A 21,995-nucleotide genomic window follows, 5' to 3' on the forward strand; every position below is an offset into this window, starting at 1 on the left:
TCAGATTGATGAGCTACAAATTATTTTGAACATAAATACCTTGCAATTTTTTCTTCTTCTCCATCTGAATCAGAAGAGGAACTATGTGAACTACTTTCTCTACATCGACCAAAACATTTTGGTATGAGACCAAAGGCCGAGGTCTCTGGTGGATCATCCCATGATTGATGGGATGTTGGTATACTGCCATTACCAGCTTTACATAGATGCTTTAACATCATTGATGCCTGTAATATCATTTAACATTTTCTATATTAGTATACATCTTGTAAGTGTAAGAAATTTGTGGACACTATGAAAATCTTCATTTAAGACAAAAGCAATTTAAACAAGATGTACTGTGGGGTGTGTGGGCTACTGCTCCCTTATGAAACCACAATATAATTATTTGGTAAACAGGAAGTTGATATGTGATGGATGTGAAAATGTATCACATTTCATACATGGCCATTTTTTGATAGAATATAAATATTGAGTAAACAGGAAGTGGATGAGTGAAGGTTGATTACTTTATCTTGAGGATAAATGTTGCCCATTACAGGGCTTGTGGTAGTGATATTTTTGGCAGATTATTGATAGACCTATTCACAAGATTTCTTTAGTAACCAATATAAACAACATGACAGCTTGAATTCAAGTTACACATAGACAATTACTTACATTTGACAGTCAGTTGAAAACACAAAATACTGGAATTATAAATATCAAAAAACATTAACCTCTTTAAGGTTTTTTAGGAAATCTGACATTCAAATTTTTTACAGGACACAAATCATCGAATGAATAAATGCATACCTTCTTTTCAAGTTGTTCTAGCAACTTGTAGACAGACAGCTGTTGATTAGGTAAAGATACAAGTAATGGCAGTAACTGTTTCTGTCGAGCTGAAATATAGTGTTAATGACTAAAAACTTTGTCTTATCATACTCTTATGTAGGTATATATACAAATAATTCTTTTTTATCTACAATCTATTGATTATACTAAAAACCAACAGACTGATTTTAAATCTTCATAAGTGCAGAAAAGTTTTTGAAAATTTTTAGATCCTTATATTCATGATAGCTTTGCAAATATTTTTTGTTTTATAAAGCAGACACTAAGTTACTTAACAGGAAATTTCTATAACCTGTACAGTGCAAGGGAAAAGTTTCCAACCATTCAATTTAAACTTTTAGTCTTTGGATTTTCAAATATTTTGGCCTCGAGCATCACTGAAGAGACATTGATTGTTGAAATTCGTATCTGGTGCAGATAAATTGGTACTGTTTATGTTATTAGTTTAATAAAGTTTAAGTCTAGGTACAGGTACTATGCATTCATACTTATTTACAGAATATTAATTTTGTTGATTTTTCTGGGAAAATTAGACAAAGACTTTTAGTGTGTCCCTGTAAAATTAGGCAGATGCATTTAATTTCAAGTAAAGCGTAGACCACTTGCTTCATGAAATTTAAAGAAAAATGTGATGCTATGTGGGTGCACAGTTTCCTATTACACTAGTATATTTTCCAAATCTATGTTTAAGTTTAGATGCATATATGATAAATATTAAATTCTTAAAGGGAACAATATCGATTCATCAATTTAAAAAAAACTCACCTATTTCCTTTATTATATCTATTATAACTCTATAAACCTGCCAAAATAAACATAACTGTGTTCAGTTTTATTTTTTTATATATATATATACAATGTACTATATCTTTAATTTTGATTCATGGGAAATAAAAAAAATATGGAAATTTGTCACAATATGAGATATAAATATAAAGGGAACTGCATTAAGTACATTATTTATACTTTACTTTTATATGTGCACTTGTTTTCAGAATAAGGACGGATTATTTTCATGTAACATTAAAGACACAAACAAGCTTCTAACTTTCTAATGCCTGGCTGATATATTTTCTATCCCTCCAAGCTCCCCCTTCCCCAAAAATAGAACCTTGTTTGAGAACTTTAATATTGAAATCAATGTGTTTATTTCATCATCAAACAAAGCACTTGTAAACATTACATAGGACTTATTTACTTTTTTCAAACGTTTTATATTCTCAAGTGATTCTTAACATAGGGTTATATCTTAAGTTTTAATCACATAAATTGAAAGCAAAGACAATTTACCAATAAAATATAATTAATATCATACTTACAACTGAATGTCTACAAATTTCTAGGAAGGAATCAGCTGTTAGATATTGCTACAAAAAATATAACTCTAGTTTTAATACAAAACCACAGCCTTGATAATGATATCATCCGTGATTTAGCCGAAACATAAAATTAGTTCAAAATACAATTCAGTTTTTCTTTTAAATGCAAACATATCAACAAAAAGTTGAAGCAACCATACTGGTATACCATAGATACCAACATCTGTTGAGCCCCATATATTTCATATAAATAGGGAGCAAACACAGTTCTGGTATGTCCTTAAATACCAAGTCCAATGCCTAAGGTAGATATGTGGATAAGAAAATTGATAATACTACTGCATAGCAATCTAGCTACACAATACAATGCAAGTTTTTATTTTTGTGAACCCTATCCATAGCAATTTTAGCAATGATAAAAACATCACAGAATTTTTCAGTATATTGAATACTCACCTCAATGAATGGTATCAAGGCTGAACCATCCAACACAGTAAACATATCCTCAACAGGGTCTATAACTGCGGTCTGACCTGTGTCTGGCTCTGGTTGACTTCCTAATGTTCGAGGTTTTAACTGTGGTGCATGATTTGTATATAATAATTTTAGTTCTTCTAGAATCTTGTGTAAAACAGTTTCTACCTGAAAGGAGAAATATATACCAATCAAAGCGCTTGTGAGCACTGATGGGTAAAGATTGCTTTCATTTTGCATTGTTTTGAATATTTTGAATTGGAGTTATCTTACTAGGTAGAACAGATAAATTTATACTCCAGCACTAATTATGTAATCTAAAATAAAATAGTTTTCTGTCTCGCTTGGTATTATGATGCAACACTAGGGGAAAAAAATAAAAAACTAAAAAAACAAAGCTGTACTTCACTAAGCTACTAATTCCTGCACATATTATCACTCATAAATAATTTCCAACACATGAATTTTGTTTTAAAAAAAATCCAAAATGGTAAGCATAAACAAATTAGTGCATACAGATAGTTTAGGAATGTTAAACAATGAATGATAAAAACTGCTACTTTTCCTTTTTCCAAACTCAACTAGGTAACAAACCTTATTATCCTTTTCTTTCTGTGCTGCTATATAAGCATTTATATCCCATTCTAAAATACAGAAGTGTTAAGCAGAAATATATAAAAAAAACTATGTGAATATGTTACTACTAAGCAATTACCATTTTAAGCTTTTTTTTAACAACAACAAAATTCATTCTCTAAAAAATTTCCAATGAAACACTTCTATTCTGCATAACAGCAAAGTTATTTTATCAAAAATGTTTTAAAATATTAAATTGCCATAATAAATAAAGGCCTATGTAGCAAGTATCATATATACAATCTTTTATAAGTATCAATATTTCTATATCGAATCATAAAGGTTACTCCCTTCCCTCAACAACCTCTTCAGTAAATAACTAACCTGATCTATAATGATGTCCATACCCTGTACCTTATCTCTTCCCCTCAACAACCTCCTCAGTAAATAACTAACCTGATCTATAATGATGTTCATACCCTGTACCTTATCTCTTCCCCTCAACAACCTCCTCAGTAAATAACTAACCTGATCTATAATGATGTCCATACCCAGTACCTTATCTCTTCCCCTCAACAACCTCCTCAGTAAATAACTAACCTGATCTATAATGATGTCCATACCTTGTAATTTATCTCTTCCCCTCAACAACCTCCTCAGTAAATAACTAACCTGATCTATAATGATGTCCATACCCTGTACCTTTTGCCCAGTACTCTGGTTTATTTTTGCCAGCAGGTCCTCCTGACTTATCAGGCTAAAAAAAGTATAAAATTCAAAACATCCTTTTACAATGGTTTTTTAGTTCAATTCTTTGTAAGGCATATCTTTATTAAAATCTATGTTGAAGTTCATAAAAAAGTCGTTTAAAACTACAAATAAATTGCATCAGACATTTAGAAAAAAAAGGTTTCAACATCATATCCAAATAATTATTCCAACTGATGCAATGACAACATTTGCAAAATATATTTAAAACTGTGATGTTGAACCTATTCCTCTGTAATGCCAAAATTTGGAACCATTTTTGTGATTACAGAGATTTTCAAATTACTTTAAAGATCTTTTGTTGAACTTCTGTTTACAAAAAAAGGTGTTTGAAAGTTTGGATAAAGATATATTTCAAGTCATTTCAGCAATATTTCTGGACAATGTCTGTTTCATAACTTACTGGTGTGTTAGGCTTGTTGGTTCTCTGTTCTGTCAGCTGACTGATATCCATATCATACAGGTAATTAACACGTGGATTCACTTCGCTCACCTGAAATTAATTTCATACAAATAAAGTAAATGCAACTTAACAGACATGATAAGAAATAAATGAGAAGTGATGATAACCTCTTTTATACTGGCCAGAGTCACATTATTAACTCACAACAGTCAACAGGAAAAACTTGTTAAAGCTATTCAAACCCATTATCTTGACTCAGAGCCAGTGAGTATTTTGCTCTTATAATGACAACCACAGAAGCATGCAATAAATAACAGTTTCACCTTTCTAATGTATGTTTCTGTAAAACCTTGACACTAAACTTACCAGAGCAAGTGTTAAGAGATGATGTTCTATTTCAACATATGCTCCATATGGGTATTTCAGTAAATCATTCCTTGGACTGTTTACTTCTAACCTACAACACAAGTTATAAAATAAGATTTACTGAAATTACTTACATAAAACATAAACCAAAATGAACAAATAGCTGAATGTTCACTTACATATATTGTAAAAAAGTGTCATACTAAAGTTCCTATCCAGCTACATTGAATGGATGTTGTCTATTTATAAATATAAAAATAAGAAGATGCGGTATGATTGTCAATGAGACAATTCTCCATAAGAGACCAAATGACACAGAAATTAACAACTATAGGTCACCGTATGGCCTTCAACAATGAGCAAAGCCCATACCACATAGTCATTTGTATATTATGCCAAAGACATGTCAACATAAAATTCCAAATGACCTGATGCCATTAAATAAACTTCTTGTTCTTATTCTTTGTTCTAACCAGTTGGATATTTTTTAATAAAACACTCCTTAGTTTTGATTTTATTGTCACATGCAATTTCCCACCACTTCTTATGGATGTCTTTAATATATTATAAAATTAAAACATGATATATTAGTGTAAAAGTCTAGCAGATACTCAAATTGCAAAGGATTTCACAATATCATGTTTTTCTACTGTAAAATGGAAATAGTTTCATCACAAAATACTCTTTTTCCTCAACACTTTAAATTCATCCTGTGGTTGATCCCCACTACTGCTGAGGAACTTTAATTTGGATGGCAACATATATATTACCTGGCCCATTGCTGAAGAAATGTTTTGATATCCTGTATGACAGATTTCATATCCTTTGTAGGGATCCAGTAAGACAATTTCAACATCTCCATATTAGTTACTCTTTGCATCATTGAACACTACAAGGAAGATATAAATATAACTAAATGCCTTATGTCATAGACAGGGCTTCCAAAAAATAATTGAGGCAGCCGAACATTTTTGTTTTATCCCGATTTCAATGTCTTAAGACTTATTAACAAAAGGCAATCATGGTAAACAGTTGGCATCATATAAACAAAGATTGACATACTTTTGATATAAATTCAATGTTCTCATGTAAACTGTTAAATTGACAGTGCATCATTCGAAGTGTGCAACATCAGCATACTAATATCTGCATAAGACTCTTCATTTGTGCAAAATTTCACTGTAAAAAAATTGACTTTCGATTTTAAAAAGTACATTTTCCTAATACCGGATGTTGACTTGACCATGGTAAAACACGGACCAGAGCAGGTTATGTAAAATCCATGTACGTTTTCAAAGCACAATTGAGTTTAAGTATCTCTTTCCACGTAATTTCTTCAAGAAAATACTCCTAATTCCTAACTGATTTGGACCATGACCCCCAAAATCGATCCCAACCTTCCTGTTGAAGTATCGAACCTTGTGCTAAAATCTAATAGAGATCCATACATACACTTATACACAAGTTATTGTCCTAAAACAAGAAAAATGCTTGTTTTTGGCCCCTAATTACTAAACAGCTATGACAATAACCCCAAAATCAATCCCAAACTTCCTATTGTGGTATGGAACTTTGTGCTAAAATTTCATAGAGATCCTTACATAAATTTTTGTCTGTGAACAAGAAAAATGCTTGTTTTTGGTCCCTTTTTGGCCCTTCATTTCTAAAAAGCTATGACAACAAGCATTCTGAGAGTATTGCCTGGCAATATATAGTCCCCTACCGGTTAAAAATTCATTGTACTATAACAAAATGCTAACTTGATCTATAACTTGTCATGGTGTTAACTATATAACAAATATCAAGTCAATATCTTCAAGCATGAAGAAAAAAAATGTGGAAAATTGATTATTTGAGTGAATTTTTGAAGTCCAAGGACCATAACTCTGCACAAAATTATCAGACTGGAACAAAATTCGAACTTGATCTGTAACTTGTCATGATAAAACTTTTTACCAATTATCAAATCAATATCTTCAAGCATGACAAAAAAAAAGTGTTGAAAACTGATTATTTGAGTGAATTTTCTAAGTTTAAGGACCATAACTCTGCACAAAATCGTAAGACCAGAACAAAATTCGAACATGATCTGACATTTGTCATGATTAAACAGTACACCAAATATCAAATCAATATCTTCAAGCTCAAAGAAAAAAGTGTGGAAAACTGATTTGCCGGACTGACAGACAGACAGACAGACAGACAGACAGACAGACAGACAGACAGATGGACAGACGGAGTGCAAACCTAAAGTCCCCTCGACTTCGTCGGTAGGGGACTAATAACCCCAAAAATCAATCCCAACCTACCTATTGTGGTATGGAACCTTCTGCTAAAATTTCCTAGAGGTTCATAAACTTATACTCAAGTTATTGTCTGTGAACCAAAATGTCTTCGGACGACAACGCAGACATCTCCATAGCATAATAAGAACACAAATATTTTGAGAACGTATAAAAAGGAGTTAAGAGGAATTAAGATGTGCAAACAATTGGTTTTTTTTTCACCATGTATCACTAAAGTCAATAATTGTATTACGTGGGAAATAATAAGTGGTAGCAAGTTTTTTAATAATCAAATACACATACATTAACATATATCTGTGTTGTATTGTTAGTAAAATGTTTACAAGGGTTAACTGTACCTGAAGTCTTGGCCTCATCACTTTGACTAGAGGTGGATAAAATGGATACAAATCTATTTCAAATGTCTGAAAAAAAGTCAAATAAAACTGTAGGTTGTAGTAATTTCATTTAACATATGTTGAATAAACTGCTTTGCTGAGCGCAGTTGGATACACCCGCAGAGGTCCAACCCTGAACAGTTGGGGCAAAAATGGACACAATATTCAAGCTTGATACAGGTCTGAATTTGGATTGTATTAAATATTTGACATATTATAGGTTTCTGAATAAATGCAGTCAAAGAACTTGAAATTGGTTATATGAATTGAATTTATATACTATTAAAGATTTCTTGCTGTTGTGCAAAACACTGTGCTGTTGCGCAATACTTAGTAAATCTGTTGTCAGACTATAAACAATTAAAGTTCAATTAATTCTCAATGTCATATTAGAAATTTATGAAAATGTAAAGGGAGCTTACATCAATAGATATAAACAATTCACCAAAGTTTCATGAGAATTGCTGATAGCATTTTTGAGTTATTGTCCGAAAACTGGAAAATCCCCCCTTTTTTAATGAATAAAACCCCATAACTCAGAAATGTAAAATGTAAAATTTATAAAATTCGAAACGGAGCTTACATCAATAGATATAAACAATTCACCAAAGTTTCATAAGAACTGCTGAAAGCATTTTTGATTTTTTGTCAGAAAACTGGAAAATCCCCCTTTTTTTAATTAAAAAAACTCCATAACTCGGAAACGTAACATCTAAAATTTATAAAAAACAAAAGGGAGCTCACGTCAATAGATATAAACAATTCACCAAAGTTTTATACAAATTGGTTAAAGCGTTTTTGAGTTAATGTCCAACATGTTGACGACGGACGGACAGACGGACAACGGTATACCATAATACGTCCCGTCAACGGGCGTATAAAAATTGTTGTTTTATGTAAAAGTATGTAAATATGAAAAAAACTTTTTCAAATAAGCATAATCATTCTGTTATGATATCCATGTATTTTTTAAATTTAAAGATTTAAAGAGTATCTTTTATGAATGTATATGTTTTTTTTTTAATTAACAATTATTATACATTACCATTTCTAATTCTATATAATTGTATCCAAATTTGGACTGAATCTGCTGGAGATCATCAGCTAAACCACTGGAAATATATAAATTTTACAATTGTAGAAAACATATATAGGATGTATGGATAGGTAGAGGTTTAACTTCAAACAAGTAATCTTTCAATTATTATCTTATCTAACAAATATGCAGTTGTCTAAATGTCTATATATTGGAATTGTTTTTTTGTATTTTAACATATGTTTGTCTGGCAAATTGACAGTATCATTTTAAATGTCTTTTCCACTAATAGTCAGTAATTTGATGGTATTATCTATCCATTGAAGCACAAAGATACGGGACAACATTTAACAGTCACCAAGTAAAGAATTCTTAAACCCATGCTAGAGTCTGTCTTTATCTTGCAGCGAGATTGAAGCTTTTGATGCATATTGAAGGCCGCACTGTGACTTGTGTGTTGTTTCTATGCTTTGGGTTTTATTTAGTAAATGAAAATAACACTTTGTAAATGTGTGCGTCCACAGTGCTTTTCTGGATTTACTTTCATCAGGAGTGAACACACCCAAAAAATTGCAAGACAAGGATTTATAAATACTTGAATACTTGAGGAGTTATATGACAAAAAGGGATATATTTACAAATGATTTAATTTTGGTTGTAACACGTCTTTTGATTGGCTGAAAGTTTTTTGTCTATCAGCTCATAGACATAATATTGTCATGTGACCGTGACGTCATCAGCGTTCTTTCATCATTTGCTCCTTAAAAATGGAATTTATTAAATTATAAGGAATGACTGTATTATTGTTTCTGTCTATTCGAAATAACCTCAAAAATGTGGTGCACACTTTGAAATAACATGCTACGCTTGTTATTCAGTGTGCACCACATTTTTTATGTTATTTCTCCATAGACAGAAAAAATATTACAGTCATTCCTTAAATATTGACAGGTAATTAGCTAAAATCATTATTATGACATTTCTATATTATTTAATGTATAACTCCATATCATGACAATTCAACTTCTGTCAGGTGAAAGGAGAACAATAACATTTTCCTCAGAATTTGAATAAAAATATTTATAATTTTTCAATTATGCTTTTTTTCTGAATTACAAAAACAGCACTTTTAAGATACAAAATTATATGAAAGGGAGATAACTCAGAAAGTTGTTGCAAAATTGGTTACAATGTACACAAAAAGAGTTTTGGAATCATAAAGTAAATCAATCATATTATTTATGAATAATTAAAATAAGTACATAGGTGTCAATTTTATACAAATTTAACAAAAGAACTGTAGATTTTGTGGTATTAACCAGATTATTGAGTCTAATTTTTGTAGTTATGTCTGCTTACATACTTGGAATAATCTAAATTTAAACTGTGTGAAATTTACATCTATAAGACTGAATTCAAATAATATGAATAAGTCAAAAGAAATGTGTGAAAGTGCACAGACAATCAGCTAATAAATTAATCCCTTCTAATACTTGACATTGAAATGTATTGTAATTACCATTCAGCATCAAAATGAAAGATTTTAACTCTCCAGTTGTATATATTATCTTCTATAGGCTCTGCTGTAAAACTTAATTCCTGAAGAAGAAAAATGTAAATTCTATAAAATTATATTTGGTCCCTTAAAATTCATATAAAGTGTAACATATATACATTAGTTCATATTATTTTTCATTTCAGTCTTTTAACCAATGCATTACCCATGGGAATTTTATGTGGTCCACAGGATGTTATATAATATTCTGGGTCAAATCATTGTGATAAGTGCATGTAATTTTTTCAAATGAACAAATGGATATAGATAAAATTGTTTAAAATACATTTTGTAATATGTGAACTCTTTATAATTTCCTGAATATTTTAACTATCTTCACTCTGCATCAATTCATGAACAGGAAATCATGCATTTAAATAAAATTGAATCTTGCACAACTTGCCACAGGCTGCATCTGATATAACTAATTAACTATCTCCTTTGAAAGGGTTGGTCTGATGTGGATAATTTGCTATAACATCTAATGATATCAAACCTTTATTAATCCTTAAAGCCGAGGCCAAAAACAATTATATTTCTGTTTCCTTCTTCCTACGATTTAAAATAGGGTCTGGTCAGTTGGTCAGATTGAAATATTTTTCTTATCAACAAAATCCCGAAAAAACACATGTTTTCAGTCCCATTCAGATTTACTCTACCTTTCAATTAATGTGCTTTCACATATTGAATGATGAAACTTTACCAATTTTTATGACAATTTGTAACTCTATTTCGGTCAATTTTTTTCCACAAAATTTACTAAATAAATCAGTAGAAAAAGGATTTGTAGTCTACTCTTATGACACAAAACCATGCTTCATAAATAATTTACTAAGTAAATCAGTAGAAAAAGGATTCGTAGTCTACTCTTATGACACAAATAAATATTTTTTTTGGCAAGGGAATAAAATATTTTAGGGGCAGCGATCATATAAAGGATCAGCTTGGAGGCAGGAAACAAGACACATACATTTTTTTGGTGTTATGGTCTTTGTAATTTCAATTCCTAATTCAATAAACATGCATTCAAAATGCAAATGTTTACATATATATTTCAATAAATGTAAATTTCAAACAAGTTTAAAGCTTACCTGTTCTTCTTCCATGATTCTGACAAGATCATTGGTTAATATCCCTGCTGCAGCATTGCTGGTAAATATGTTCTCTGCTGGTTTTTTATCCATACTACTGGCTCCTGAAAAAAAATCTCTATTTGTTAAATAACATGGCTGTGACCACTGAAGCATTTGTGCCACAAATTTTAAAGATAAAACATAATATATGCAAACAGCGTGAGAAATGAAGAAAACTGACAGAACAATAACATCAATCAACTTTCTTAAAAAAGGTATATACATATATAGCAGATAAAGGACAGTTTTAGGAAAAATTAAAATATTTTTTTAGGACAATTTAAGCCTTAAAAAAAAATCTTTAAAGCTAATTCCTGATGAAGTATTATTTGATCAGTGATAATCAAATTAGTGAACCTAAGAACTGTCAAATAATTAAGTCTCATTTCTGTTTATACTCAATTCTAACATGACGTTCTTCAAACGCTTTGAGTACACACCCGTGGTAAAATATGAATATATTGTTTGGGCTGTTCCAATCGTACACCCGCGTCATATGTTTTTTTATGAATGAGCTACCCGACGTCATAGAACGATGACGTAAGAATATTAGCATTTTACGGGAAAATACACGCTTGTGAAACCGAAAATCATCACAACAAGGAAACGTAAACAAACAATGCAAAAATGTGTTATATAAGCCATTTTTGTATACATATAAGACATATAAGTACAATTATCATTTAGATTCATCCAAACCTATCTAAACGAGTTATTGTAAATAGTTTAAGCATGTCATTTATTCAGTTTGCTCCGGTCTTTTACGTCAATTTAATAGTGCGTTTATTTATGGGAACGGCAAATAATGTCTTCATCTAGAGCGCTTCGATCCAAAACAATTGCCGTATTTGTCCTATTAGAATCAAAATAATTCATGGGGGCTTGAATATATCGTGATTTTACCACGGGTTGTCCCTTTATGCCGATATTTTACCCCTTGCTATCGCTCAGGGTAAAATATTTGTCATAAAGGGACAACCCGTGGTAAAATCACGATATATTCAAGCCCCCATGAATTATTTCTTAATTCTAGTTGTCACAATCCCGTCCTCCTTTCCTAGACTGTGATATCATCTAATGTGACTTATTACAGAATTCATAATGCAATGAGCAACATGACAGGTGCCACATGTTGAGCAGGATCTGCTTATCCTTCCAGAGAAAGTGCTGCTCAGTCTTTAGTTTTCTATGTGGTGTTTTTTTTAGATTGTTTGTTTTCTCTTAGTAGTTTTTCACATTTTGCCAAGGTATTGTGATTTTTATAAATTTATGATTCTTGATTGTCCTATGATATGTTCCGGCTCTTTTTTCATATTGTATTTTTTAAGAAATCTCTGAAAGGGGTTTTACCTTGCGAAAGCTTTGCCTTTTTCATCTGGTCTCTTATTTCTGCCTCTTTCTGAGCCCACCGTTTCTGGAATAACAGAATTATCTCAATATATAAAACTTTATAATGAAATTGAAATGACTACCAAATGTGTCACAACAAAAGTGTCTGAATTAAATAGTATGAAGTTTTCTAGAAAACACCAGATTTATCAAAATGATTTGTATGTATTCCAGTGTTCTCCCCAGAAATTTTGGATAGCATCACATTTGGCGTAAAAAAATAAACTGTATTTTTTTTCAATGTCATTTGACGCGTTGCAGCGATGCTCTATTTCCTTTATGTTATATATGTTTATATTGTTCAATTCATAACTGAGAATACAATTAAACTTTAACCATGATGACAGTTGTTTCAGTTTATGTTTTCTATATTCATTTATAGTTACAGAATTATTTTTTTCCTCTTGGGCCAAATAAAAATATATGTGTGGTTCCAGTTACCCTACCTACTCAACTAAATGAATGAATGAATGAATGAATGGTTTATTATAGTACAACCTGTATATATACAATACTAAATATCTAGTAAAAAAAAAGAACTGGTTTTTATATAAAAAGAGAAGAGAAAGTATCATATAGCAATAAAATTTCAATTAAAAAACTTTTTTCATCATCATGTCTATGAAATTCATTGTTTCATGGTACTCAATGAATTAGTCCCAGTTGTTTCTTTATATCAAAATGATATATATTTTTAACAAAGTTAAGCTAATTTAGTCAGTATATTAAAACGATGTATTTTCAAAAAGAATACTTTTAGCAAAGATATCTAATAAATAGTCTGTTAATGCATGTGGAATGCGTAGTTTTCTCTTTTGCGATCATTTTTTTCTGTCTACTGTGCCATTTGTGCATCTGTAGTTATTATCGTAAAAATGCGAAATTTTGTCATATCTGGTCCGGTTCCGATCCGTAGTTTACAAAAATATTTCAATGGCGGCGCAAGAAAAATTTACGAAAATAAACAATGTTTGACAAGAGATTGGGAATGAATATGACGCTTTTAATGCATTAAATGGATGAAACATTAACTAAAGCCAATTATGATCTCTTTCTAAAGAAGTATCAAACTTATTTAACTCAAAATCAAAATGTTTAATATACACTCTCTATTAACTAGTAGTACAGGAAATGAAAGCAAGTAATTTTTTAAAAGTTGTAAAAATATAAGACCTAACCTCTTTTCTAAAGAGAATAATCGTTTGTATCTTTGAATTTGAATTCTGCAAACGTAGATTTCGAATTGTTTTTCGATATTCTGATTACATTTTCATTTGCGTTTGGACCACGTGGTATTATTCATGTCACACGTGTCAGCTTGGGGTATTCTTATCCATTCAGTTATCCCCCAAAGGGCAATTAACACCTATTTAATCACTCTAAATTGCCTCTAGATCTATTGTCCAACTTGAAGGGATTACAATTAAAGGTGATATAATTTTTATGATCACAAGCGGTAATTAGATGAAAGTTCAAAATTTAGGACATGGTTTTGCAATATAGAGACAAGAAAAATAGCATCCTCAAAATAATTATAGCGTCGCGGAAATTATTATAGCATCACGGGAAAAAAATATAGCATCTCGGTGCCGCAACGCTAAAACGGCCTGGAGAAACACTGTGTATTCCATCATTCAGTCTTTACCTGATGAAGGTAATTCCACAAACATGTGTTGAGCATATCAAATTTAGAACCAGTAATCATTATTTTCTAATCACTGACCATTACAGGTTTAAAAAATGAAAACAACACTTTATAAATTCCATGCGTCAGAAGCACTTTTCTGGATATACCTTCATCAGGAATGCTCAAATCTGAATATTGAAAGCCGAGGATGTTTAAGAAACCAAACAGTTGAAGAACTATAATATCAAAAAGGACATAAAATTAATAGACAAATCCTATGGCTGTGACAAATTACCACAATAGATATACATTAATCATAATAAATTGATAAGACTTTTCATAAATTGATATACTATCATAAATTAAGCTGTGTGTTCAGGAAACTTAAGTAATGAATAAAAATGTTCACCTTTTGAAAGTTTCAAATAGCATTTGCATATACCTTCTTTCTGGCAACCTTTAAATCCCATTCTGTTGTGAAAGCATCATCGTCAGCCATCATACATTCCTATGTGATAAGAAAGTTTGAAAAATTTATAAAAATGAGGTAAATATGCACGTTACAAGAATATAGGGGAAAATACAAGAAAACAAATAAAAGAACAGAGTTCCAATGTCCACCACAATGAATATATTTTATCTATCCAAGGTACAAGGGCAATAACAAAAAAAAACACTTTTGCTTTGTTCTTTAAAACTTTTTATAAATATCTTAGAGAAATGAAGGCTTCAGAGGAAATGCAATGCGATTTCTGTTATAATTAATATTTCCAAGGGGCATAATTCATTAAAAATATTTGATCAGCACTTATTTTAGAAAGTGTTAAAGACATTGATGATATAAACCTATAATATAAATTTCATAAAAAATCTGGCAAGAATTGTACACATGAGAGTGCTAACAATGCAATTTTCTATATAATTAATATTTCCAAGGGGTATAACTCTTTTAAAAATAATTGATCGCCACTGATTTTCCAACTCCTCCCAAGAGTCTTGGGCTAAGACATTGCTGATATAAACCTGTGATATAAGTTTCATAAAAGTCTGGAAAGAATTGTACACATGAGAGAGCTAATGATGCAATTTTCCATATAATCAATTTTTCCAAAGGTCAATAATCTATTATCCAAATCTATAAGGTTAATATCACAGATCTGCTGCAACACAAATAAGAACATGATGCACATGTAACTATTAAAATTATATATTTCTTTCTTCCTTACGCTTGTTATTCAAAAATTGCATTCAAGAAATCATGATATAAAAGTACAAGTCAAAATATTAGCTCTTATATCACATATAGGACCCACATGTTTTGCTTTATGACTAAAATAAGGTCTACCGGTATATATGAATTTCAAATTTCAGAAGCATTTATCTCTATAAATAAAGTCAGCATCATTCTGCAACTCCTTCTTTATTTATGCATCTGAATCATAAGATTTTAACTTGTCTTGAGCAATATCACAGGTGGAGCAGGAGCAGCTAAGCCATCTGCAGTACTGTGAATTCATTTATTTTCGGGGGTACCATTTTCGTGGATTTAGAAAAAATGGTATTGTCGTAGATATTCAATTTCCTGGTGTTGCCTAAGTAAGCATACAAGCCTTTAGAAAATTTATACTTTGTTCAATATTTGAAATTGTGGTTCACCTGTTCCCACGAAATCCACAAAAATTTAACTCCCACGAATAATTAAGAATCAACAGTATATGTGCTTTTTTATTGGGTCCATATTACCCATTCTTTTTCTGTGTAGTGTTTTGTGGATAATTGCTTGTTCTATTTTTTTCTTTTTGCAATGGAGGTTGTCAGTCTCTTCTTTATTTATGAGTTTAATTGATTTTGATTACCCTTATTTTTTCTATTTTGTCTATAGCTCCATATAAGGGATCATAGATTTATTCTATGAGGAAGCTCCGAGCATGCTCGGAGGATGCTCGGAGCTTTTTAAGTAGGCTCTTCTCAGTGGTTTATGTGACAATAATTATCATGATCCATTAAGATGTCAATCAAATCTATAGCACTTCTATAATAAGGAAAGTAGAGCATTATAGAGGAAGCTCAATTAACACCTGTGTAAACATCTGGTCTATATAAATAAGTCTTGCATTAATTATACAAAACTATAAATAGATGAGAAATTCTTCAATAATACTGTACAATGCTTGGAAAGAAATATCAAGTCTTCACAGAAAAAAATGTTTTTAAAACATTTTTTAATAATTATCATTTTTTTTTCAATACAAAAATATACTCAAATTTTATATTTAGAATATAAATATATTTTAAATTTATACTATATAAAATAAAATATAAAAGTCATCAAAGACACAAATTATGGTTATTGATTTATAACCATACTGCTTAAATTTAGTACATTCAATTTCATGCGAAGAAGGGTTGATTTTTTTTATATTCTATTTAATTTGACAGTTGTTGGAAATTAACCCTCCATTTCATTGCAGAAATATGTTTTTGAGACGTGGGTGTTTCAAAGCAATAAAAAAAATTCTATTTGGTGTTCTGTAAAATATTTTGGAAATATTAGGGGACATGGCTACTAAAGCTTGTAAACAAGGAAAAAAAGGGGGAGAAAATTTGATCGGTTAACTTCTGGTGATGTTTTCTTTCTTATGTGCACTGAAAAGTTATGTTGTATTGTTACTATAGTACAGGACAGGATAAAACTTTACTCATGTCAAGAATTTCTTTATTTAAAACATAGATATATTCTGCACAATTGTTTTTGAGAAATACCAATTAAACAAAGACTGGTAGGGGAAAAACAATTTTATGTTAGATTTTCACTGAAGTACAGGACAGGATAAAACTTTACTCATGCCAAGTATTTTTTTATTCAAAATAAAGCCAAATCCGCACAATATAAAAAAAAATGCCAATTAGAAAGAGACGTACTAGAGGGAAAACAATGGTGGTATTACCCCCTCAACTTTTCCTAAAGTAGCCTTAATTTTCTATAAAAGAACTAAGTTTGCTATTTTATAAAAAAAAAACATATTACCATTGTTTTGTTAGGGGCATTACTTAAACAAGTAATTTTCCAAATTACCTATACAAGTTATGTTAAAAAACGATGCTGTTTCAAATATTACTTCTATATCATGAATAATAACTTCTGTTAATAAAATTTTATAGAAGTCCATTCATACAGGTTTTACTAGCTTTAACAAATTTTCACAGACATCTGGTTATTTTCCCCATGAAATATAAAACTATTTAAATCCTCCTGAAACACTAATTGCCTTTCTGATGCCACACTTCTTGGTCAAAAATTGGTCTCTTGGGGCTATTAAAATATCATTTTCCCTTCAAATCTTAGAGATAGACAGATATAAATAGATGGAACCTTGTGATTTAATTGAGACTTGAAGTTATTTATAATTTGTAATCTTAATCAAAACAATTACATATGTTCCTTAAATAATTGTAAGTACTAAGTTTTCAAAGATGTATAAAATAATTTATAAAAGTAATATTTTTGTCATTATTTTTAAAGTAACCTCTCTATACTCATCTCAAATTGGATAAATATTAAATTAATTCAATGAAATGATATAAAATTCTTAAAAACTACATTTAGTCCATGCTTCTATTGACATTTAAAATAACTATTGAGTTATTAAATAATTTTAAAAAACAAAAAAAACCCTCTATAATATAAGTAACTAAAAAAAATTACTTGTTTAGTATTGCCCCCTGACTGTTGTTTGTGTCTTGATAACTTTTATGTAGCATATTATATAATATAAACTATATTCAAATCATATCATCTAATTATAAAATTTGAGAATTTTTGTATTATAAAAAAAGGAATGATTATTAAATATAATAAGAAAATATTTAAATGACTTTTTACTTTTTGTGGAGACTTGAGATTTCTTTCCAAGCATTACACAGTACTGTTGAAGTTTTGTAAAATTTCATGCAAAATGTATTTGAATAGACCAGATGTTTACACAGGTGTTAATTGAGCTTCCTCTATAATGCTTTACTTTCCTTATTATAGAAGTGGTGTAGATTTGATTGACATCTTAATGGATCATGATAATTATTGTCACATAAACTGCTGAGAAGAGCCTACTTAAAAAGCTCCGAGCATCCTCCGAGCATGCTCGGAGCTTCCTCGCAAGAATAAATCTATGATCCCTAAAGAAAGGTCAAAACAGAGCAATGTAGCATGAAGAAAGCTAAAGAAAATCATGAACAGTAATTCCATTGAGGAAAAGTATGGTTATTTCTTTAGTACCTCCTCCTCTTCTTCTTCCTCTTCAGATTCCTCGTCTTCTTCCATAATATCATCATCACTAGACATCTGTAGGAGTAAAAATAATATAATAAACTGTTAACACAGAAATATGTCCCCCCTATTTGTTATTTGATAATGCAAATGTTGAAATTAAAATAGCAATACTTTAATTTATGCCAATATTCAATTATTCAAAGTCAATGAACCATGACTGAAGGTACAGGGCTAAACAATCTCCATGGAGATGAGATGTGCCAATGCTAATACAACTGCATACCTAATATCATTGACCTACCACTAGTGGTTCACCATAAACTAGACCTAATTACATTGTTGATGCCTCCGCCAACGACAGAAACAGCATACCTTTGTCTGGCTTTTTGACTCCGTCAAGGCGAGACAATAACAGGGTTGCTGACACAAATGGAGCAGAATCTGTGTTCGCTTCCAAGGCACCTGAAGTCACGCCTCCCCCCTTTTCCAAGAATTCTTCATCATTTTTTGCCAGGGTTTTGTCAGTTTCTCTCTCACTTATGAATGTTGATTGTCTCTTTTGTATAATCTCCCTCTCTTTTAAACTTAACTGACAAACTCCATGACATATTAGCAAATAAAGTGCATTTAGAATTTTTTTCAAATGACTGGAGCAAGTTTTGCAAGAACACCATAATGTAGATAGACTGGAATAATTCATATATATAAATGTTGACCACCATGCATCCTAAATCTACATGTGACATCCTGACTCAACCAACACCTAACAAAGTCAATTGCATTATGATTTTTTTTTTTTTTATAACCTAACATGAAAAAACTAATTTACTAGTGATGGTACTCTCAAAAATTTTGGATAATAGTTTATTTTCAATTGAACTATATGGAAATTTTTCTATACAACCATAGATAACTTACATGTCTTTGTTCAGATCTTTTGTTCTTGTTGGTATGTAAAACAACAGCCCTGTATCAAACAGCATAATGGTTTATTCATTATACATGTATAAATCAATCAGAAAATACACCAAAACAACAATAAACAATTAAGAGCTAGAGTGCTACTAGAAGACCAGGCTGTGTAATACTTTTGACTCAGTCCACTGAAGGCTCTATGAACTTTCCAATGAGAACAAAAATATAAATGAACCATAAGAATCGGATGAAATTTCTTTTTCAGAGAATGTTTTGTCCTTGAATGAGTCTTCTGTGTCATTAAATTTCTTTATGTATTACTATCTTTTCTTATTCATCGTACTGTGTCAGTAGCTTTTGTACTGTCTTTAGTTTTCCCCTTTTATCTATCAGGTATATTTTTTTCTTTTTAATATGAAGCATCAGGACACATACAAAGTACTATAATGTACACATAATACATGAGCCTTTCACATATCCATGTGTACACAAAGCACATTGGTATTAAATTGTATTTGACATACTATTATGTGAACACAATACATAAGTCGCTCACATACCCATCATACACATAATCACATTTGGATATTTGGTAATGTAAATGTTTACTTTTTTTTTAAAACATTTTCGGAATTCTAAAGCTCATCCAAATTTTACAAGACAGAAGGCTGAGTACAGACTCATTTTTTTTTTGGACAAAACAAATTTTAACCTGACCTTTGCAATAACTGCTGTTTTATAACATACTCACTTTTTCAGGAAATCAGAGAGTTTTATCTTGTCCTTCAAGTCAACAAGGGACTGAAAGAAATAGTAGAAAACTGATACAATTTTTAGCTTTTTTTTTCATTTAAATTTTTTTTAATGGCCCACAGAAGTAAGATGTCTAGTGCATTAGTCACTTCAGCTTAAATGGCTTAAAATAATCTTAAAATTTCACCTACCAAGAATCATTACTCACATTAGTCCCAGTCTAGACTTAATTACCTTATCTAAGTGTAGCAGATATAAATATATCAATTTTACTGATTTGTGTTATTTTTACCAAAGTAAAAACAACAACTAACATACATTTCAGTCGTACTAAATGCAGAATTTCAGATTTACAGAAGATATAAAGTAGCTACTTAAACTAGTAACAGATTTACACAGAACAGAAAAGCAAACAGAGGTCAAGATACCATATGAAAATGTCAGCTAGAGTTATCTCTGATTGAAATGACGAGTTCTGCAGATCAGAAACGATGTACTTTTTTTTTTAGAATACTTTACACTATTCATCAATTAAAATGGACAATCAATAATCAATACAGTTTATATTTGTACAGCTCAATTATCTGATTAAACAATTTCATATACAACCTCTTTTTCTGCCTGAATAAATCTGTATATGGCAGTTAACATTTTCAAAAAAAAACAAATATTGTCTAAATGGTATATAAAATTATTTTAGTAATTTTGAAAATGCCAAATATCTATTTCAATTTAAAGTCAGTATTGAAGACAAACTAGCTCTACCTGTTAAAAATCATTATACATAAATATACAAAAAATCAGCTCCTAATCTACAGGAAATTCTCTAAATCCAAGGGCTGTTATTCTGTCATAAAGTCGATCAACAGGAACAAAATGCAAACTTAATCTGTCATTGTTATCCACTAATGCACAAAAATTCAGTTCCAGATCTGCAGGCATTATAAAAAGTCTTGAAAAGTACAGAGGCCACAAAAAGTAAGTCAACCAGGAATTATTGCAAAATCCATCTGTAAGTCCTCTTTATACACTAATGTACCAAAATTCAGATCCGTATCTGCAGGCATAGGGATAAAAGTCAGGACAACTGTTTCATTACAGAATGCCAATGGGTAACACTAATGGCAGGGGCAAGATAAATATTAACAACTAATTTATAAGATGATAGACCTATCTACTTCTGTAAGAATCAATGGGGAAAAAACTGATAACAATTTTTCCTCCAGAAACATAAAGTGTAAAATCTATGATATTAGCACAGGCATATTTCAAAACAAAATAGTAAGTTAAAATGACAGAAAAAGATTGTACAACTTTCCGTATAAATATATTCTATTAAATTTAATATTTGTCAAGTAAACCAATTGAATTTCATCATTAGCCTGGATATTTCACTCAAACATAATACTAGATATATTTTTTTTTCCTCAGATGAATCAACATGACTGTCATACAATACATCTTTTCATTAGCAAAACATCAATAACATCATGATTTCACACTTAGCATGAGGATTTTCCTAATCAATTTATTATCTTATGTTAAGATCAATACATCATGTACCAACTTATAGTAAGGTTATTAATTAACAATAACTTGATAAAATGTCTTTTAAAAGTATTTTTTAAAAGTGCTTATATATTATAAGTACCACATCTCCTTATTTTTTAATACTATATGTTATTTTGTATAATACTATGTCCACTTCATTGTGATGAAAGTACAAGTAATTGTACTGTATCAATGCCCTAATTGGCTCAATTAAACACTTAAAATTATAATTTCACAAGTTTGATTGCATACTGCACAAAAAAAATTTATCCACCAATGACTTATATAAATGTGATCAGATATAGTGTTGAAAAGCATGACCATGATTAACATCTCCTCTTAA

General features: G+C 30.4%; 1 protein-coding gene across 1 annotated transcript in view; it reads right to left on the reverse strand.

The window, feature by feature from the left end:
• The window catches only part of LOC127707997 (baculoviral IAP repeat-containing protein 6-like), a 47,512-nt gene that overhangs the window by 18,578 nt on the left and 6,939 nt on the right, over positions 1-21,995 (reverse strand). The window contains exons 4-22 of the mRNA XM_052212785.1: positions 20,100-20,149; positions 19,352-19,400; positions 18,440-18,505; positions 14,609-14,674; positions 12,501-12,564; positions 11,109-11,212; positions 9,982-10,061; positions 8,472-8,538; positions 7,388-7,453; positions 5,514-5,632; positions 4,744-4,834; positions 4,378-4,467; positions 3,879-3,963; positions 3,225-3,274; positions 2,613-2,798; positions 2,157-2,204; positions 1,603-1,639; positions 796-884; positions 40-227 (exon numbers count right to left, since the gene is read on the reverse strand). Of these exons, the coding sequence (XP_052068745.1) occupies positions 40-227; positions 796-884; positions 1,603-1,639; positions 2,157-2,204; positions 2,613-2,798; positions 3,225-3,274; positions 3,879-3,963; positions 4,378-4,467; positions 4,744-4,834; positions 5,514-5,632; positions 7,388-7,453; positions 8,472-8,538; positions 9,982-10,061; positions 11,109-11,212; positions 12,501-12,564; positions 14,609-14,674; positions 18,440-18,505; positions 19,352-19,400; positions 20,100-20,149 (1,595 nt within the window). The remainder of the gene's footprint in view (positions 1-39; positions 228-795; positions 885-1,602; positions 1,640-2,156; positions 2,205-2,612; positions 2,799-3,224; positions 3,275-3,878; positions 3,964-4,377; positions 4,468-4,743; positions 4,835-5,513; positions 5,633-7,387; positions 7,454-8,471; positions 8,539-9,981; positions 10,062-11,108; positions 11,213-12,500; positions 12,565-14,608; positions 14,675-18,439; positions 18,506-19,351; positions 19,401-20,099; positions 20,150-21,995) is intronic.

This window comes from Mytilus californianus, unplaced genomic scaffold, assembly GCF_021869535.1.
Source record: "Mytilus californianus isolate M0D057914Y unplaced genomic scaffold, xbMytCali1.0.p SCAF_1, whole genome shotgun sequence".
Lineage (NCBI taxonomy): Eukaryota > Metazoa > Mollusca > Bivalvia > Mytilida > Mytilidae > Mytilus > Mytilus californianus.